We start from the raw sequence: 22,305 nt of genomic DNA on the forward strand, positions 1-22,305 counted from the left end.
ATTCCTCACGCACAACCTGGCAACACTGGCCTGGCACACATTTCTCATTCATTGAGCTGAATCTGGCTGATTGGCAACGTCTTTCTGTGTGTGTAGTGTACCTCTTCGAAGAATGATATAGGCTATTGATAGATAAAGAGAACAAAAAAATATACATTAGCTGTCAAGGTAAATTGGATGTCGAAGTTATTCAAAAACGACTCGTATTTATCGCAAGCTGTTCGTAATTCCGATTTGATTGAACCGGGTAAAGGTTGTATTGGTCTCAGTCGGATCGCAGCAGATGCTGAGCTAGGGAGCAGGTGCTCTGAGTAGAGCTTCCAGTAAAGGGTTAAACCCCGGCCGTCAGGGAGGCTGCGTCCTAAAGGCTTTTTGTTCGCTGTCTTCCGGACCCGGCCATCATCATCATCATCATCATCATCAGAGCACTGTGCATGGCAAGAAGAAGACGCCGGTGAAGCAACGTCTCCATCATCGCTCCGCCGAGCCTCGATGCTCCGTGCAGGCGGGATGGAGGAGTTTGTGACGGAGGACGAGGAGCCCTGGTACGACCAGAGGGACCTGGAGCAGGGTGAGTGTGTGGAGACAATACACAACACATCATGGTTGTTTCAGTGAGACCAGTGGTGAGCTGTGGATTTTTAAACTATGGGGGAGACTGACTGTTCATACGATGTTACACACGGGAGTGTTGTGTTTTCACTACAACGTTAGTTAGCTATCATCATCGCAGTGGACTTTAAAAAAAATGCATTCGATCATCAGTGAAGTAAAAGCCTACAGCCAAATTACTCTGAGGTAGTCGTCTATCCATGGTTTTTATACGGTGAGATTTGTATGGTATGGATATAATTATACTTTAAATACATCAATTATCGTGCCTCTTCTAAAGGGAGAGTCTCTCTCTCACACACACACACACACACACACACACACACTCTCACACTAGCCCTCGATCACTGCTCCCATGGCCAATTATTCAGATCTTGTCAGTGATGCCTCCTAGAATAGCCCCTCTGTCTGACAGATTTCTGTCCTCCCCTTCACCACCAAGCCAAGGGATAGAGAGAGCGGCGGATGGGGGTGATGGAGGGTCACATCATCCATGCTCTCTCCATTGTCCTTCCTTATAGATGTATTTATAATTATAATGCCCTCTGGGCTCTAATAATGTTGAGTTGGAGAGGTTGAGTGACATGGAAGGATATGTGTGAGTGGACTGACATCATGGATGGCTATGTGAGTCAAGATGCCAGTGGCAACACCATGTAGGATGTTCTGAAGAAAAACAGACAAAAAACATGATTGGAATTCTCAAAGACGTGGAAAATGTTGGAACAAAGAAAGAAGTCATTGTGCAGACTGTTCTGAAAGGGCGTAATACGCCGTAGTTCATACCCTCCCTGCCAGTGGTGGAAAGTAACTAAGTACATTTACTTAAGTACTGTACTTGAGTACAATTTGGAGGTATGTATTTGTACTTGAGTATTTCCAATTTCCAATACCTTTACTGCTACTCAACTACACCTCGGATCCAAAAATTATACTCTTACTACAATTATTTGAAAAGTTTAGTTACTACTAGTTAAAAATTACTTTTACCACCACTGCTCTTTCAGTCATTTTGACAGGGACTTTAGAGGGACACTGAAATATACTCTAGCTTGTTTGTCTTTGACCATGACCTTTTATATCTGAAACGAACAGGCTAGAGGTTAATGAGATTATTTGGAGAGAGAAAACATCCTTACCGTACATCACAATGATTATTAGATTTATCTAATTCAATTGGCCCTGATATAGATCTGCCTTTCACTAAATGCTTGTGTGCGCGACGTGTGCGTGCACAGCATATCCTGAGTGTTAATTTAGCTCTGAGAGGAACCGAGTTCAATTAAGCTGCGTCAGGATTTCACTGTGGTTCTCTCAAAGTGGGGTCCAGGCACCCTCAGGGCTCCTTGAGAGGGTTCCAAATAGACCCCTACAAGTCTGGAACTCAAGAGTCATGGGACTCAAGAGACCTGAGGCCGCTTCAAAAAAAAATCTAAATCCTAACAGTTTTTTGGAAAAAAAATATAAAATAAATATTTTCACGATTTTTCAAAAATAGCAGATCTACAAGCTCATAGCGCGGCGCTCGGTGCCGCGCTATGAGCTTGTAGATCTGCTATTTTTGAATAGCCAAATAAATCTAAAGTGACACAGATGCGTTCCAGGTCTTAATGGGTTAAATTAAAATGTTTGACAAACAATGTTTTTTAGACTAAGGTCCATCTGAGAGAAGAAAGAGGCTACATGAGTAACTACATGAATGGTTGAATACAATTTGTATCAATCATCCCCCACTTTTTGTTCCATGTAACCCAGCAACTTCATTCGCTCATCTACATAGTCCTTCCTCCTCTCCCCACTGCCCAAGGACAGTCTGTCATTTCATGTTTTAACAATGGCAGCTGATAACAACACACTGGTCTGGGCCGCTTGGTGATAAGGAGGTGTGTGTGTGTGTGTGTGTGTGCGCTGTGCATGCGTGATCGCCCCGCCCGTCTGTGTTAATACAGAGCCAGTGCAGTGAGTGTTCACCCCCTCTGTGCCAGCAGAACAATTTTCCATTCCTACATGACTAACCCACACGTGCGCATCTAAATGCATCGGCCTCATGTCTGGAGCTCACATCTAGTTATTATATAACTTGTTTTCCCTCAAAGACCACACAACAACACGGCTCCTTAAGGATATGGCAAGCAATACACTGTGGAAATCCCAGTCCTTGGAGATCAACACCTGTTGTCTTCAGGGAGGACAGAGAATGTGATTTTCTCTACTCATTTTGCTAAATAAACTCAATAAATGCCATATTCAATTGCATCCATCTATCCCTAGTTCACACGCTCTGAATCGTGCATTAACTGTTGGCACACATGTGTTCCAACAGTTAATGCACGACTCTGAGCGTAACTATGGAGATATGTGACATATCTCTATATTCCCTTTGATGTGTGACTCCCATTCAGTGGGAGGGCCCAGGGGGGTGGTGGGACATCACAAACACAATGTTAACGGTTGCACACATGATACTAACGTGACATTTCTGTCCAAATCCAGACGTCACGCTTGTGAACCTGGAGTCGCATATATACAGTATATTATGTCACGTGTTGAAACTGCATTTCCAGACCCCACGAGAGGCCTACAAATGTAGGCGTGAAGGCTGCTCGGTGGCCTGAACATCTAGTATCTACATATTCCCTTTGATGTGTGAATCTCACATTCTGTGGGAGGGAATGGAGCTGAACTAACTACAGCCATTGAACATGACATCCTCACACCGTACCATCTGCCCAGAGATGCTACATATGTTCAGATACTAATGAGCGCAAGGCTCACCTGTGTACCGTAGAACTTGCATATAACAGCATTGTTCCCAAAGCAAAATGTGCTTGCACAGCTTGCAGCGATTACCATGCATGGTCACAATATGAGGTCCATTAGTTTGGAGCAGTGAGTGTTTAGATCAGGATTGCAGAAAAGTTTCCCACATAACCTCCAAAGCCTGAAATGTCTGATCATGGCACTGAGGCGCTTTTGTTTATAGACTCCTAATCAGATCAGCTCAATGCTCCGAGGCCCAATATTGAATAAAGCCCAGATGAGATACCAAGCCCAGCGGACACACACACACACACACACACACACACACACTAGCTGAGTACACCTGCCTGCCTCTTTTCTCTCTTACAGGTCATGTACAGTGGGATGATGAGGCTCAAAGCTGCTTTGGTAAGCTTTGAGTCGGGTGTTGAGGTCTATCCCACAGAGAGAGACACTCACACATATACAGTAGTCTAACGAGTCCTTAGACACCTCTGGAGATGTGTTAGTAGCACGCTGATATTTTGTGCATTTTAGAGACGGTTTGGCATAATTTGAATGTAGATTAGGTCCACATGTGGCTAGACAATATTACAATGACCTATTTGTAAAATTCGGCTTAATAATTGAAGAAAGGTGGCGGGTGATTTCTCTCTCTCACACACACACACACACACACACACACACACACACACACACACACCTACTGTAAGCACATTGCTGAGACACACACACAGCCAGCCTCCTCTGCAGACGGGGCAGACAGTAAATCATATTACTCCCAGGTGACTTACCCCTGTGAGGAAACATCCTGTATGTGTGTGTGTTACTGTCAATGCTGACACTGTACATTGTTGTGATAAAATGCTGCATTACTACTCTATAATGGAGGTCAATGCCTCTCACTTTGTCTTCCCCAGTACCCCTCCCCTGCTGTAAGGGCTGTTAGTACGTTGGAGCCAGCAGAATCCTCGGGCCAACTAGGCCTTCTCTCTGTGAGAGGTGAATAATGTATACGTACGCCCAACTGAGGCTGTAGAGCAGTGGCTCTCAAACATTTCCATGTCAAGAACCCCCACATTGATATGTAATAGGCCACAGCCCCCCATCTGAAAATATTCTGCGCCAGGGAGGGACCCCAATAAGATACGTTTGTGTTGTTAAATGTTGACCATTTTGAATAGCTGAAGTATACATTTGAGTTCAAGTGGTTGAACTGATTTTGATGCGATATCAACTAATTTAGCTGGGGACCGCCTGGATCTCACTTTGAGAACCACTGCTGTAGAGAACAGGAAAATCCCCGGGGATTTTACTGTGTGTGCGTGTGTGGGGGGTCTTATTAGGAGCTCAGGCTCCTGCTGTAGATGGCTTCCGGTGTGTTGCCCTGTATTGACTGGCTGCACTTATACAACAGATCAAACACTGAATGGTCCCATTCAGTGTTGTGTTGACGTCCATGACTCCATGCCCAAATCACGTTCCCCACTTTTCTCAGCCTGTTGTTGGGAAATTGGTTCAGCAGGACTCAAAGCCTAGGTTTTTGGGGATTGTTGTCTTTTAGTTACTTTAAGCAGAAGCAGGTTTACTTCATTGTCAGCAGAGCAGACAACTTGTCTTATACCCATGAACTGTAACAAAGAAAAACGCCACACCCCTACCTCCAGGTACAGTCCACAGTGAATCCCCCCGCGTGGTAAAGAGACAGAGGAGGTAAACTCATCCCCTGACATCTAGATCACGTTAGTCTCCGGATGCTCAGAGTAGTCTTACATATATGCGTCTCCTGTGCCTTTTTAGTATTCCAAGTAAACAAGCCCAGTTGCTAAGTAGGTCTTTCCTCCCAAGGCCTTCCTCTTTCATCTAGGTTTTCTTGAGCTCATCTTGTATGGGGTCACGGTGGCTTGTCTTAATCAGAAAAGACAGGATTTAAACGGAAAAAGCCCCTATAGGCAGAATAGAGAAAGGGATCTTCTCTTCCCTTGTCATGCATTTTCAATTAATTTGACCTGAATCGGGGGTGGTTGCTGCAAATGAGCATGGCCTAGTCAATCATGAAAGTCTTTGATTTTTTTCCCTCCTTTTTTTAAAGGCTTAGGGTGATGAAAATATGGTGTTCACATCATAAAGTATAATCATTATGTTCTCACCAGGGTTGGGATCCTTAAGGATTTTAACAATTCCCTCTTTCCTTAACTCTTTGACTGCCCTTGACTCGATAACGCGTCAATAGCTACTTTGTCCAGTTGGCCGTCGACGCGTTGGACGCGCTGGACGCGCGTTCATTGTTTAATCTCTGATTGCGCTATGCTGCTTAATATTCAATGTTATTTTCGAGTTCCACTTACTTCACCCACATCTGCATCCGGTTTCATGACCTGGATTCCGTTTCCGGTTTTTGATTTTTTTCCCCGGTCATTTTCGTCCAGAATAGGTAAACAAACGGTATAACAAACGAACGGACAGGTTCTCTTCTATAATCTATGGTCTGGGTGACGATCAGTCATCGCCGTCGTGTATCACATCGTAATTTTGGCCGATCGGACAATCTGAGACCACGTCACAGCCGTTTTCATGTATTTCTCTGTTTAATCTCTCAAGAAGGGTGCCAGTGAGCCAACGGCCTGATCAAGCTGTCATGTGCTGCTCTCTAGTGGCGGATTTGTGCTGTGTCTTTAACCCATTAAGACCTGGAACGCATCTGTGTCACTTTAGATGTCTTTGGCTATTCAAAAATAGCAGATATACAAGCTCATAGCGTGGCACCGAGTGCCGCGCTATGAGCTTGTAGATCTGCTATTTTTGAAAAATCTTGAAGAAAAAAAAACTTTTTTTTTTTTCAAAAAACTGTTAGGATTTAGAAATTGCCTCAGGTCTTAACACATTTTTTCACTTCACGTAGATCTACGCGATTGGCACGTGGCGGCTTTAAAGCGGTTCGCGTAGATCTACGTGATTGGCAGTGAAGGTGTTAACTCTTTGACTGCCAGAGTATTTTCATAAAGTACTCCCCTAGTGCCAGCAATTTTCGTGTTTTTTTATTTTTATATTTTGAAAATTTTCATGAAAATAATTTATCAGAGTGTTGTTTAACCCATTAATGGTTCCCATTAACGATTCCTATAGGGGGTTCCAAATGGATCCTTAACAGGTCTGTAACTCTGAGAGTGTATAAATGGAACCAAATGGGCCTGTATTTCTACACTCTGACAGTACGTTTTAACAGCGGGCGACTCTCGGCCGATCGCCGGGCGACATCGTCCAAAAGATAAAGAAAATCCATCTTTCATCGCCCCCCCCGCCCACTTCGCCCTATCGCCAGTAGTTGCCGGCTCTTATAGACATATAATGCACTTCCGGAAAATACTATCCTGATCGCCCGCTGTTAAAACGCACCGTCAGAGTTATGATGGTCCTTGACATTACAAAGTTTGAGAACCACCGGTATTTGTAATTGTATAGCATGTGTGAAGTCCACATACCAGCTCTGATAGTGTGATTAAAAACCTCAGATTCCGGATCTCAACCCTAGTTCTCTCTAACCACTACTGTATCTCTTGCATGTTTGTACTCATTTGTTTGTGTCTTTTGTTAGACCTGCACCTGGCAGCAGAACTGGGCAAGACTCTGCTGGAGCGCAACAAGGAGCTGGAGGACTCTCTGCAGCAGATGTACATCAACAATGAGGAGCAAGTGCAGGAGATTGAGGTAACCTTGGTCCAGAGTGCAATGCATCATGTGTGTGATATTATGAACGTCAAGGAAAATGCATTTGAATAATCGAGAAGCACGCTTTTTAACACATGTTTTAAACATGTATATATTAAAGCATCGATTAACGTGTGTCGCGCAAAAATAGTGAAAATAGCCCATCGACAAGCTCACAGCGTCTTTTGAGCTTGAAGATAAATGTTTTGAAAGTTTTCACCTATTATTACATGCCTAAAGGGGGGAAGAGTCCTCCTGTCCTGTGTGACACAGCCTCCTCATCACAGCTCAGAGACTCCTTATTAGTCCGTGAGCCAAATGGCACGCTGAGCAGGAGCAGAGACACGGCACGCTGTGCAGGACGGTGTAGCAGATGCAGTTGGAACGCATCTGTGTAATTCTTTTATTTGAGCTAAAAAGCATTAATTTACACTTTGGCTATTCAAAAATAGCAGATATACAAGCTCATAGCGCGGCACCGAGTGCCGCGCTATGAGCTTGTAGATCTGCTATTTTTTTTAAATCGCGATTTTTCTTTTTGTTGCAAATCTTTGAATATATATTTTTACCGCAAACAAGTCTTTGCTTCTGGGGGTCCCTGGAACAAAATATTTTTAGATGAGGGGCCGCGGACAAATACATATCATTTTGGGGGTCCTGGACATGAAAAAGTTTGAGAACCACTGATATAGCAACATACGTAAAAAAAAATGATTTAGAAGACATTTTGTAGAATCGGCCTCAGGCCTTAATGGGTTAACATACTCGACGTCTCTCCCCTCTGCAGTACCTGTCCAAGCAGCTGGAGATGCTGAGGGAGATGAACGAGCAGCATGCCAAGGTGTACGAACAGCTGGACGTCACGGCCAGAGAGCTGGAGATCACCAACGAGAAGCTGGTGCTGGAGAGCAAGGCCTCTGGGCAGAAGATAGACAGGTTGAACACATCGAGTAGTTTACACTGAACCCATTCAGTCCGTGGAACACATCTGTGTCATTTTAGATTTGAGCTATAACCATTATTTTATACTTTGGGCTATTCAAAAATAGCAGATATACAAGCTCATAGCACGGCACAAGTGCCGCGCGCTATGAGCTTGTAAAAAAAAGCTTGTAAAAAAAAAATCATGAACATTTGTGCAAATCTTTGAATATATACATTTGTAACTCAAATATTTGCTTCTTGGAACTAAATATTTTGAGATGGGGGGTCCTTGCCATGAAAAAGTTTGAGAACCACTGATATAGCAACATCGGGTTTTTCAGAAACCATTTGTAGATGCGTTACTGGATTGAATGGGTTAAGACCTGAGGGAGTGCAATGACTTCAACGTAGGCAGGAAACGTTTGATATTGATTTCAATGCTCAATCGTTCCATTCAGGTCTTGACCATTACATTTTGATGCAAATACTTGTAGGACTGGAGACCTTCCCTAGCACTTCACTGTCCACTTCTTTCCCATCATAGTTAGGAATATCCAGGGATGATTAAAAGAATAGATTGCACCATGAATATTTCTTATTTCTTTTGCCCCCTAGTCTAGGTTGGTAAATGGCTGGCTGTTGTGTGTCTGACAGACTGATTAACTATGCATACTGTCAACCAATCAATGCATTCATTAAAACCTGGACAGTAGCCAACACCACCACACACACACACACACACACACACACACACACACACACACACACACACACACACACACACACACACAGAAGTTCTTTATTTGTATGCTGCATTTCATACGTAGAAAACAGCTTTACAAGCTGACACGGGACAGATGCAGACGGAATGGGTGAAGCAGAGGGCAAATAAACCCCAAACTAACAGGAGAGACGGTATGAAGGCAACTGTGGCATTTACAAAACATACCAGTCAAAGGGATGGTGTGCAGTGCACTCAAAACATGATGGAGTTTGTTTCTGTTTTTGCTTATTTCCGATGCAGATAAATCATGCACAAACGTGTCTGCCCTCTGGCCAGCCTAGCCTATGTCATCTTTTCAGTTCAGAATGTTTTTACCACAGTAAAGTGGTTAAAAAAAAGTGACAAAGACAAATAATTAATAAATAAGCTGTGTATCAGGTGTTATTTTCTCCATAGTGATTTCCTAATCACAATAATTAGGGATTTTAGATTCAGATGATTAGTCTTAGAAATGGCTAATAAGATTACTATGTGAATGGTTTCCTCTGTTCTTAATATGCTCCATCCAGACCTTCTGTTCAGAACACTGGCTTTAGGAGAATGTTATGTTGATAATTTATCAACAGTATTGTTACATTTGCACTCGTGTGTATGTACGCCCTTGTGCTTAATATTTGTGATGAACAGCCCACACAATAAGCCCTTGTGCTTTTGAGAGTGAGCTCTCGAGACACAAAACATATCGGGAAGTTTTATATGAAATTACACAATCGGTGAAGTCACCCTTTACAGTTCGGGTAAGGATTAGGCTTAGATACTTTATGTCATGGTTCTCAAAGTGGGGTCTAGGGACCCTCAGGGTTCCTTGAGGGGGGTTCCAAATGGACTCTTTGAATGGTGAGGTGTACAAATGGACCCTTACAGGTACATTTGGTTCCATTTGTGTAGTTGTTACGAGGGTCTTTGAAATTAAATTATTTGAGAAACACTGCTGTATGTAGTAGTGAGGGTCCTCGCAAGTATAGTTATGCAAATGCATGTGTGTGTTTGTCTTGTGTGCATAGGTTGACGGGCACTATGGAGGGGTTGCAGAATCAGGTGGACAGTCTGACCTATCGAGTGGGAGAGCTGCGTTCCCTGGAGGAGCTGAGGGTCCGCAGGGAGAAGAGGGAACGACGCAAGACCGTGCACTCCTTCCCCTGCCTCAAAGAGCTGTGCACCGCACCCAGGTTAATACCCAATGAATGCAGTCTGAGTATAGTTTCAATAAGACTTGTGTTAATCACAGTGGCGTGACGTAGTGACGTAGTGACGGCGGGCCCCAGTGCAAGCTACTTGGGACAGGCAGGCATGTGCCATTGATGCACATGTAACTGGAACCGAATGTTTGAGGGAATGCATTGCAGTGAACGAGGGCCAGGCCAGCTGGACCGGCTTATGAACAAACAATAGTTTTTGAATGAATGCGAATTCTGTCGTATAAATTAAAGGAAGACCATTTCACACACCGTTTTCTGATCACTTGTTATTCATAGTGCACACTGACTATGTTATTTCATGGAGGCATCTAAACAGCAGTATCTATCGTTTCTGGCTTGGCAGTAGAATTGGTTGATGGGCTGTCAATGATTGACAGTCTTGACAGCTCATACTTACAGCACAGTCAGAAACGTACTCTGTGCTCTTTAGATACCTCAATAAAATGATACAGTGTGCATATCGAAAAGCAAGACAAATGGGTCTACGGTACTTAAATTCTCCCGAACAGATTATTTTACAAAAGTCTCAATCATTCAGAAATAGTGTCCACCTGGCTCTTCAATGCATCCCATCGAACTTCCGGCTCCAGTTAGCCTCCCAGTGCGACCAATGTCTACCAGCTGGAATCGCTGGACAGAGAAAGTGACATAGATATCCGTTCCTTATTAACCCATTAAGACCGGGGAAGCCTCTGTGTCATTTTAGATTTCTTTGGCTATTCAAAAATAGCAGATCTACAAGCTCATAGCGTGGCACCGAGTGCCGCGCTACGAGCTTGTAGATCTGCTATTTTTGAAAAATCGTGAAAATTTGTGCAAATCTTTGAATACATGTATTTTTTAACATAACTTTTTTTACTCAAATCTTTGCTTCTGGCGGTCACTGGAACAAAATATTTTGAGATGGGGGTCGGCGGCTAAATACATATCATTTTGGGGGTCCTTGACACGAAAACGTTTGAGCACCACTGATATGGCAACATTTTAGGACACAAATTAGGATTTAGAAGATATTTTGTAGAATCGGGTCCTCAGGTCTTAATGGGTTAAATGCGTTCCTTGCTCTCTGGCAGGTACGAGGACGGCTTCCTATTGGCCAACCCGGGCAGCGTGGACCTGGCGGAGCGCCGTCCGGCGGACGAGGAGAACGACCGGCTGCGGGACATCGTGGCGTCCCTGCGCGCCGCCATGGCGACCGAGCGGGGCAGGCGGGAGGGCGCCGAGCGCGAGTGCACCGCCGTCCTCCAGGAGTTTGAGCGGCTGGAGCAGCGCCTCCTGGGGGCCGAGGGCTGCCAGCTGCGCGTCCAGGAGCTGGAGGCGGAGCTGCAGGAGATGCAGCAGCTCAGACGCTCCCGGGTCTGTCTGATGGGTGGCTTGGAGGTAGGCATGTCATCGTTATTATTATTATATAATCACATGACGGCTGTCATTTGAGATGATCACAATTATTTTTACATAGTCGTCAGACTCGTTTCCGTTTTATAAACGACTGCAATGCATTCCATCAAACATTCGGTTCCAGTTTGCCTCTTATGTGCGTCAATGACACATGGCTGCCTGTCCCAAGAACATAGCTTTAAAAAACTAAACAAAAAAACACTCCGCCTGTAAATTCACCAGAAGTTCACTGATTTACTGATTTCATATCTCAGTTAATAAATCAAAAAGTTGTAGATTATTTTTGAAAATCTTCAAAAAGAATAAAATTATTAAATGCATGGCACGTTCTGGCCATAGTACTGTACATTATAAATTTTGATTATTTGTAAAGGTCATTGTCTGTCATTTCTGTGTACATTTAGTTATTTGTCTTATCTGCTCTTATCTGTTGTTTTTGGCATTGAACAAATCAAAATTACAACTAAAATGTCCTGATGTTGACAGCCCTACGCGGAGGACGGCCTGGAGCAGACGCTGCTCAACAACGCCCCAGAGACCGACACGCCGGACGTGGGCACGGGGCCGCAGGAAGGAAAAGCGGGGGGCGCAGGGGAGAGCGCGCCCGGCCAGCAAGGGGTCCCGGTGAGGAAGAGCTGCAGCGACACGGCCCTGAACGCCATCTCGGCCCGCGACGCTTCGGGCAGGCGGCAGGGCAGCTACGCGCTCCACGCCAACGGCGTGCGCAAGCGCGGCATGTCCATCCTCAGGGAGGTGGACGAGCAGTACCACGCTCTGCTGGAGAAGTACGAGGAGCTGCTGGGGAAGTGCCGGCGCCACGAGGAGAGCATGTGTCACGCCGGGTCGCAGACGTCGCGGCCCGTTTCCAGGGACCCGTCCATGAAGGACTACAGCATGGTCTCCTCCTGCGGACCCTCCACGTCAGGGGCCGCCTGCGCCTCCTCCGGCCCTCCCACGCCCCCTCAGACGCCCTCCACCCCGGAGGCGCTGGAGGGGATCAGCCGGCAGGTGGAGCAAGTGGACAAGCGGCTCGGCCAGAACACGCCGGAGTACAAGGCTCTGTTCAAGGAGATCTTCTCTCGTCTGCAGAAGACCAAGAGTGACCTGAACCCCAGCAAGGGCAGAAAGGCCAGCAAGTCAAGCAAAGGAAAACCACCCAAAAAATCCACTCTGACTGAAGATGAGACTTCATGATGCACTGAAAGACAAAACCTCAAAGACAAAGTTATTTGTCTCCCTGTTTTGACTGCTGCTGGTTTGGCCACTCATGTCTGAAGCCTAATCCATGCTATGACACTGCCTCTCAGCGAAAATCTACTATTTTTGCCAAGCAACACCATCGGGCGACAGACTGTAAATTAGGCTTCAAAGACAGGATGCCTGTTGTCAGGGCAGAAGGTGTTTAATGTTGCATAGTCTGTTATGGATAGTCTCACATGGCCACACGATGCGAGATCTCTGCCTACCGAAGTGTCTGGGGAAATCTAAAGTCATTGTAGGGGCTAGAACAGCAGAGAACTCTCTGCTAACCACCCTAAGCCTACTGCTTTGAAAACCGATACGGTCCCAATACAAAAGATAAAAGTCTTTGCATTTATTTTGCAATGCAGTTATCATTTTCTTAGATATCTGAATTGCAGCCACACAGTTTTACTCCCTACAATGAATTGAACATTTTCACCTCGTCGTATTGGAAGGCGGAGATCTCTGATCATCTGGCTTTGTGAGATGTTATGGATGCCTTCTCTGCACTTAAGACACTAGCTTGATTCAAACTGCCAAATGTTACATATCACTACATAGATGAAAGGTTCCACTGCTTTGGCTGGGTGACAGGTTGTGAGATAACAATTCTAAAGACTTTAAAGACAATCCAGTGTGATCTACATGGGATTTGTTATTGATGGAGGATGGTACTAATGCAAACATGATTTAACTCTATTGCCAATGACTCTTTTGGAAACCACGATTAATTATGCCAAGTAATTAATTTAAAAATGGATGGAAATAATTTTGCTGATGTTCCGATACTAATTATGCCAAGAAAGTACATCCGGCATGATGCATGAATGGATCCATTAAAAGAAGAAAGACACAGGCCTACTATTTTACCTGATTTAAGATCAACAAACGGTCAAAACCTCAAATCCGTTGTCTTGAATATATAGAAGACTCAGTGTGACGATGCAGATAGAAGTAACGTTAATGATGTACGTATAAAGTTGGGGGTGGTTCGTGTGTGGTTTTAAGGAATTGTCTGGATAGCATTCCTTCACAAGACCTCCCCGTTTTGGTGCCAAAATGTGTTGCACATAAATATTCATTACATTCAAGTAAACTGGGCTCTCCTGTTTGTTTAAATGGTTTACCTAACTTATTTAGTGAAGGCACTGACTCCTGAAATGCTAATGCTACAGAGGTGTTTAACCACATTTAACCCTGGCGTCCATATTTGTCAAAAATAGCGAAAATAGCCGATCTGCAAGCTCACAACGCGTCACGTTGTGACGTGTTGTGAGCTTGCAGACCGGCTATTTTCGCTATTTGTTGTATGACTAATTATGTAGCGCTTAAGTGGTTAGCAACTATTAACGGCATGCATTATTACGTAAGAGTAAGAGAGCTTTTAGCGGCCATGTACTGTTGCATTTGTACTTGGGGTTTTGATTTGTGTTAGATGTTACACACTGTGTACACTGTGAAATTTCCACGTCAACGTTGACATCTTATTTGTAGTTGTAATGAATGAGTCATTTAAAATGTGTTCCCGCACAATTAAAAACATGCAACACCTGGAGGCTTTGGTGGTTTAAAGTGTCCAGGGCCAGCTGGTCTGGAGCTCTCAACAATGGAAAAACAATGTTAAAAAAATTAGTTTGTTTGACTCTCACACGTTCATATTACTATACTTGTGAGGACATCAACACTTAAGGACGGCGATTTTATGAATGGCATTTTACATTTTTTGACCATTTATCTAACCCTAAAGCTAGAGAAGATGATAATAATAATAATACATTTTATTTATAACGCACTTTACATTATCACGAATCTCAGAGTACTAAAAAGATCTACGTATTGTAGTGAGCTTGTACTGTAGATCGGCTATTTCCGGTGCGTAACACTGCAATCCAAGTATAAATCAAGCAGAACTCCAACCTTAACCTCTAAATGCCTAATCCTAGCCCTGATTGTAAACCTTACTCCCCAAACATTGTTTTAACCCATAAAACAACCATTTCTCTTGTGACAGCCAGTAAAATTGTGCTTAATGTCTATTTCTCAAATACTACTAGTGGGCACATTTTGACATTTAGATTTGTTCTATTAATACAAGTGTACTCACACAGTGATGGAAGAAGTACTCACATGTTGTGGAGTAAAAGTATTTTAAATTGGAAAATGCTCCAGTAAAGTAAAAATACCTCAATGAGTAAATGTACTTAGTTACTTATGAGAAGTACTCATTCTTTACTTAAGTAAAAGTATCAATAACACAATGTAGAAATACTCAGTTACTAGTAAAAGTCTGGTAATCAAAATATACTTGAAGTTCCAGAAGTAAAAGTACTCATTATGCAGAATGTCCCATTTAACAAGTTCACTATGTATAAAAAAACTTTTGCAAAAAAACAGATCTACAAGCTCACATGATGTTGATGGGCTGTGAGCTCGTTGATCAGCTATTTTCAAATAGCCAAAATGTATATATAGTGTTTATTTCAAAATCAACGTATTCAAATAATTGTAGTGGAGTAAAAGTACAATATTTGCCTGAGACGTAAAAGTATTTCGAATGGGAATTACTCCAGTAAAGTAAAAAATACCTAAAAAAGCACAGTGCTTGAGTTTTTTACTTACAGTAAGTAAAAGTATCATGTATCAGTATCAAAAATTTACTTGAGTAAAGCATCAAAATATATAAAGTGTGCAAAATGTCCCATTTCCAATGTTTTGTTTAATACCTAAACAATTATACCCCCCCCCCACTGTCTTTGTATAATAAAGAAAAAGAAGTAAAAAGTAAAAACTGTTAATGACAGTCATGTGAATGCATATTTCAAGCGAGTAAAATAAGAATAAATGAATAAGTTTAAGTTGAACTAAAAAGAAAAGGGGACAGGTAGGGTAGGAAGGGGGGGGGGGGGGGTTCGGTCAGGGTTGTAAGAAGTTAAAGTTTATGAAAGGGTTCCATTCATGGGGCTTACATGAGGCTTTGTACCTGTTTCGTCCATACATGGGCATGGTCCATTTGTCCTCCGGCCCCAGCCAAAAAAGTCTGTCCCCCTTTCGTCCATACATGGGCATACACAGGCTGACACGTCATGTGAAGTCCGGCTTAGCCGTGACGTAGTGCATGTTTTGTACCCGTTTTCTCCGTACCTGTTTTCATACATGAGGCTTTTCTTACATGAGGCTTTGTACCTGTTTCGTCCATACATGGGCATGGTCACTTTGTCCTCCGGCCCCAGCCAAAAAGGTCTGTCCCCCTTTCGTCCATACATGGGCATAGACACAGGCTGACACGTCATGTGAAGTCCGGTGACGTAGTGCTCTGATCTTATAAAGTACTTATTCTGGGTCTGGCAGAACCAGGTCTCCTGGTCTTGTCTTTTCTAACATAAGGAAAGACATAACATTCCTGAGCCACATAGAGATAGATGGAGCCTTGGAAGATTTCCATATAAGTAAAATACGACATCAAGAGGGAAGTAAAAGTTAGGTCTGATTGTGTAGAAATGTCATAGCGATGTTTTATATCGCTATAAAAGGGGCTCGCCTTTGACAAGATATAGCAAAAGTAATCACTCCAGAATTTATGGGACAGAAATAAAACATGACTCAGCTTTATGCCGCTGTAAAAGTGCCCCTACAAGATAAAAGGAAGATAAGATTGTTTGGAAGATTCAAGTTGATTGTATGCAACATTATCTGCAATAAAAAGAAAGGAAACTCAGGTTACATGGGTGGGGGGGGGGTCACTTACACGGGGCCCTTAAGTGTAGCTAGCTGAGTGAGTGCGGCAAGCTAGTAGGGGATCAATTGATCTAACTCCATCCTTCACATTGGTCAGAACTTTTTGGATAGATTTTCAGAAATGAACTCTAATACCTTAAATTGTATAAATTCAAGCCTTTGCACAAGGTGTATGCCTACTTGATTGTAATCTGTACACAGCTTAATCCCACCTCTGGTCTGTCAAATCTGTCAAATTTGCCACCAGCTCCTGTTCCCAAGCAGCTGCTAGGCCCTTGGCTACAGGGTGATCATCAAAGGTCATAAACTTGTCATATATCTCAGATAATCTCTCTGATGGGGTTTGACTTGAAAAGTTAAAATCTTAAACTAAGTCCGAGAAGCTATAGAAGGAAACATCTTTGTAAAGATCTCTAAAAAGCTTAATACTTTGATTCTGCCACAACATGTGAGAGGTGTCTTCAAGTGATGGGTGGGAGGTGGTTCCTCACTAGAGGCATCAGGGTGGAGGCTGACATAATACGCCTGAATTGAAACCAGATTTGAAGCATAGGCTGCACCACAGGGTCGATTGTAAACTTGGAGGGATTGGTGGGGAGCCGAGTAAGGCCATTAGGGAAGACAAGGAACATGACTGTGCCTCCAACCTGCACCATAATATCACTAGAGATTGAAGCCAAGAAGTCAGTCTATGAATATATACTGACCAATAGTTCAATCTATGAATATGCGCTAACCAATAGTAGAATAGATATTTAGACAAGGCGAGGACGCCATTAAATGTAAAATAAAATTGTTGCAACTTTAACCACATTGTCACAGCACACTGGGTGTGATAAATGTTATATTTGTATATTTATATGTAAATAAAATAAAACAAATATATAATATACGTTGCTGTAGGGCAGAAAACACCCATCTCCATATTTCAACTTTATTTATTTTTAATACATCAGAGCTATTCATGACATATTCAAGTATCTCACAATGTATAAAGTCACCATACTAACTTTGATGAGGCAGTATTGTGTTCTAAAAACATTTTTTAATTTCCTGAAAAGTTAATATTTGACATAACTGGTTTCTACCCGACAGCAGAGATAATAAATGTTTATTTATTTTTGATTCAATAACGGGGATAGCAAATGTAAGGAAAGTAATTTCACATTAAATGGGGTGCAAGGGATATAAGTTTTAGTTTTGTTAAAAAGGTAAAGCTCTATTTAGTCTCCCCATCTCTCCAGCTCTTTAGTAAATAGATTAAATTGATATCCCGACCTAAAAATGCATTTTCCATTTCTAGTAATGGAATTGGACACGAAAGAGACCTTCTGATTCAGTGACCTTCTGATTACCAGACAAGCCTCTCTCTTGATTTGCATTGATGAATATAACAACAGCACACAAGTAGGCCCAGTCTTAACACTTTATTGTGGACAGGGTAAGCAGTAATCTCAGGTAGCGCAGAAAAGTAGCACACATCAAATCCAGCCCATACAGAAAGTCAGTCCATGAAACAAGAGATAAAGCAATGGGATCCAGCCTTGCCCTGAGGTTATGGAGTGTATCAAAACAAAACAAAAAGGTCACATGCTAGAATCCATTTTTTGTGTCATTTGAAACTCGAGGCATGCCTTGCTAGCGCCTGATGAAATACGCCGCCGTCTATACACATGGTCAAAGTTGAGATACAGACTACTGAACTTTTCAGTTGTTTTACTTCATCCTGAGTGCCCCAACAAGACAGCAAAAGAGGTCTATAGAGAACAGCGTGCCATTTTAAAAGGCTAGAGGCACAGTCAGGGTTGGTAATCCTGCAATTGAGTAACACGAGGTGAGCGGTTTAACAGACGCCGTGTGAAATTCCTCACTGCCCACAAGTGCAAAACACATACACACCATTGCCACAAAGCGAGGGCTTTTCTCTGGCTGATGGAGTGTTACAACTTGAAAACTGGCCACGGTGGCCAGAGGACACTTTGTGGTCCCAGCCAACATCCCTAACAATAAAACTATGCAAAACAACATAATTTTAGAAAATGGTTCATTCAAGGAAACACTGGACATTTAACAGGGTCGGAAGGGAACAGAACAGAGCAGAAAACAAAAACAAAACAAGGCATCACAAGTAGCACCTGCACTTAACCCGCCCCGACACTCCTGCGTTTGTCAAAGTAGGTTAAGCATGACGCCCTGGCAAATATATACTCTGAAGGCAAACAGGTCTAATAGGTAGTCTACATGATGACTTTCATAAAGGGTTCTCTTCATAAGGTCACATGACTGCCGACTGACAACTCAACACACTGGTAAGAGGAGGAACAGCCTCACCTTCAGCAGGGAGACGGGGGTGTGTGGGCTATATTACAGCAGTTCTCAACGTGGGGTCCAAGGACCCCCAGGGCTCCCCATTTAAAGTATTGTTAGGAACCAAATGGACCCCTACAGGTCTGCAACTCCAAAAGTGTACAAATGGAACCAAACAAACGTTTATGGTGGACACTCCCTGAGTTATGGGGGTCCATGCACTAAAGCATACCAAACTGGGGGTCCTTTGAAATTAAAACGTTTGAGAACCGCTGCACTATAACACCGCCTCACACAGGCTGGTGGTAAATACTACAAGTTAGGTCCCCTCCACCACCACCACCCCTCCCTCCCCTGCACAGACTTTGCAGGGATGCTAAACCGCTTGGTACACCAGAGCTGCTCTGAATTCCAACAAACAAATGAGGCAGAACCAGGTACAAACAATCTGCTGAGCGGCTTTTAGAGGTCTTCTGTAGTGACTGCCAAGTGGTCCACATACTGTAGCTGCTGTGCATGTATACAACAATGCCTCCCCCCCACCACCCACCTCCCTTTAACACTTTCCAAAAGGCAGATTGCGGTCGTTACACATTTATATAAAACAATCTGAAAAAAATCATTAGAAAATATTTTCACCGTTGGGGGGGTGGGGGGTGGTCTCAATAAGAACAGAAAAGGAGTGAGTGGGATCATACAAAAGGTGCAGGAAGTCAACACGATCATTAATATTGATCGTTTGAACAGATTTTTTTTTTGTTATCCTGTGTTTAACCGTATATACACATTACAAACTAACCACAAAAATCATGACTGTGCACATTGTTTGCTTTCTCCATACAGTGTACACATTGGTCCAACGATTGTTAGGGTGGAGGGTGGGGTGGGGGATTTTGCAGGAGAGGAATGATGATGTAAGTGACTGGAATGAGTGAAGCCTGATGTTATACTTAGTTAGGTGCCGGCAGCGCGCCTTCGAAAGCGGTGTGAGCCGTGTTCGAAGGCGCGCCACCGGCACGCAACCGACCATGAAAACCAGGCGTGAGTGAGGAGTCCCGACTGGAAGAGTAAGGATGGGAATGGACGGAGAGAGAGCAAAGACCTTGATTGATTTTAATCATCAGTGAATAAACATCATCAAGAAACAAGACGCCGTGGGGGATGGCAGGCAGACAGAAAGTACACAGTAAAATCGTCAGTGTTAAAATAATACACTGGTTTACTCTAGAGTCTACAAATGTTAACCAAATGGACCCGCCGTCACAAGGTTAGGAGGAAGGACCCAAACGCAGATGTGCGGACACTGAAAGTTGGAAAGTCCTTACTGAAGAACTCCCAAGGGATTTCTCTGAGAAACGTTGTTAAAACACACACACACACAGGAAGCCAGGAGTCCTTATTAAGTAAAGGCAATCTCGCAATGGTGGATTACACAACCATTGGGCAGTGGGCAGGTCAGTTACCAAGATCTGTCACGGAGAAGATTGTTTGATGAACTGACAACTTTTGCTAGCGAGCAATGACTCGTATAGAACGTGGGTGAAACCGTGACACCCTTACACGTTCATTTGGTTACATTTGTACACTCTTGAGAATTACATTTAACTGTTTAAGAAAAGAAAGGGGGGATTTGACAGTAGGGGGCGGCAGGGTGTTGGGGGGTGGGGGGGAGGTGGGCTGGTTCAAAGGATCAGTCCCATTCTTTCTTGATGGTGAGGTTCCAGTCCCAGGACAGGTGGTCGTGTTTGTCGTCGTCGGTGAACTTGGACTTCATGTTGTACGTGCCGCGGGCCAGCATGCCTTTGGGCGCCTCCTCCAGCGGGGTGAGGAACTCGTACTCCTGGTCCGGACGCGGCCCGTAGCTGCCCACCATGTAGTCCGATTTGTCGACTATGCGGGAAGGAAATAGAGGAGGCAGAGAGAGGAGAGAGAGCAAAGGAGAGGTTAAGTCACCGTTTTTCAATGTCAGGTCCGGGGACCTAGCCTGGTAAACCCCCTCCCTCCGGAAATCTCATTTGCATTTGGTTTCAGGAAGGAGGGTCTGGGATTGCTCACAGAGTAAAGCTGCCCGAACCACTGCGCATACGAACCAATCAGCGGCTGCTAGGGGCGGGATCATCCAATCACCTGCCTAGTAGCTTGAAAAAATGAAACTCCGTCTGTCATCGATTCTGCGCCCGGAGTCTCAGATGCAAGTACGCTGTGAAACAAAATGTGTGTCGCAAGCTTCTTCCATTTGACGGAGTGAGGTTACCGGGGACCACCACAAGTTCAAATTGGACCCTTTTGGGTCCACATGGTTCCATTTGTACACACAGACAAAAAAATGATTTTACAGTGTAGACTGGAGTCCGAGAGAGAGCGAGAGCGAGAGAGAGATGTTTGAAGAGGTTCACCTCTTACATCAGTGGTTCACAAACATAATCATGTCAAGGCCCCAAATGTAATGTATTTGGCCACGGAGTGCACAGACCCCCATCTGAAAATATTTTGTGCCAGAGTCGCCCATAAGAAGAGATTTGTGTTGAAATGTTTCAAGGTTTTTTCTAAATGTTTAGAAAATAGCTGATCTACAAGGTCTACAAAGTGTTGTGATGCGTTCTGAGCTTGTAGATTGGATATTTTCGATTAGCTGACGTATAAAATAAGGTCAATGTGGTTAAACTGTTCCTCATTTTGCTGGGGACCCCCGGAATCCCCTAGAGGGGGTCCCCAGACCCCACTTTGAGAACTGCCGCCTTACAGAACAGTTTGCAGTTGTTCAGCAGATGTTGCGCCCATCAGAGTTTCATAAACACATATTGGACCGTAGTTGATTAAATGCACTTTCTTACACTTCAAATATGGATCAACAATGTTTTTTTCCCCCCAGCTAAACTTAAAAAGGAGTAGTTCACCCAAAACAAATCTCAATAAAAAAAAAAAGAGACTCATTTTCTATCAATTACACACCCCATGAAGCCTTGAATTCATGGAGATTTTTTTGTTTTTGTCACATTCCTGAGCCAATAATTTGATGACCAGTGGAGACTCATTTGAGTCTCCTATTGACCGATGACATCGAATTATTGGCTCAGGAAAGTGACAAAAACAGCCACTGCTTCTGTATCAAACTGGCTCACCTGAGGCTGTCAGTGCCACTGGGAGGACGTAGTGCCTCCATTATACTCCTCCTGTGCAAACACCCCCCGCCTGGCTTCTCTCCCACTAACAAACAATGCGTTTTAACCCTCGATGCAGATTTTAAAGGATGACTTCACAGATTGTATTAAACCTGGATCTTATCGTTTCACTGAGGAAAAGCGCCAGACATTTTCTCCCCCCCCGCGCCTTTGAGAGCGAGCTCTCGAGACACTCGAGATGCACTGTTATGTTACGTCAGATTTTGCATGTCCTCATACACAGTAGTAGAACGATAGGATCCAGGTTAAATATTGGCGAAGTTTCCCTTTAAGAAGGACACAAAAAAAGAAGGAGGCCAGCGGACTGGACATGTGATAAATATTTAGGCCAATGTTGAACTAGTAACTGGACATGAACTGGTTGTGGAGGTAGAGCCAAAGTAAACAAGTCTCCCCACCAACCTAAACAGATGAGCTGCAGTGATTAACAACAGACGGCACTGGGAGCCTGGGA

At 43.6% G+C, this 22,305-nt stretch overlaps 2 protein-coding genes across 3 annotated transcripts in view; one reads left to right on the plus strand and one right to left on the minus strand.

The window, feature by feature from the left end:
• The first annotated feature begins 310 nt into the window (after positions 1–310).
• cdr2l (cerebellar degeneration-related protein 2-like) lies at positions 311–13,827 on the plus strand. Of its 2 annotated transcripts, XM_080446286.1 has the most exons (7): positions 311–571; positions 4,293–4,374; positions 6,968–7,080; positions 7,868–8,016; positions 9,793–9,957; positions 11,061–11,367; positions 11,872–13,827. In XM_080446286.1, the coding sequence occupies exons 3-7, from the start codon at positions 7,042–7,044 to the stop codon at positions 12,577–12,579; spliced, it is 1,368 nt and encodes a 455-aa protein (XP_080302412.1). In that variant the 5' UTR covers positions 311–571; positions 4,293–4,374; positions 6,968–7,041; the 3' UTR covers positions 12,580–13,827. The 2 variants fall into 2 exon arrangements, with proteins under 2 accessions (XP_080302412.1, XP_080302411.1); XM_080446285.1 differs by lacking the exon at positions 4,293–4,374.
• Positions 13,828–17,774: 3,947 nt separating this feature from the next.
• LOC308098008 (rho GDP-dissociation inhibitor 1-like) overlaps positions 17,775–22,305 on the minus strand; it is a 30,083-nt gene continuing 25,552 nt past the window's right edge. The window contains exon 6 of the mRNA XM_080446223.1: positions 17,775–20,559. Coding sequence (XP_080302349.1) covers positions 20,360–20,559 — 200 coding nt within the window. The 3' untranslated portion in view covers positions 17,775–20,359. The remainder of the gene's footprint in view (positions 20,560–22,305) is intronic.

The sequence above is a fragment of the Gymnoscopelus braueri genome (genome assembly GCF_963280865.1).
Source record: "Gymnoscopelus braueri genome assembly, chromosome: 13".
NCBI lineage: Eukaryota > Metazoa > Chordata > Actinopteri > Myctophiformes > Myctophidae > Gymnoscopelus > Gymnoscopelus braueri.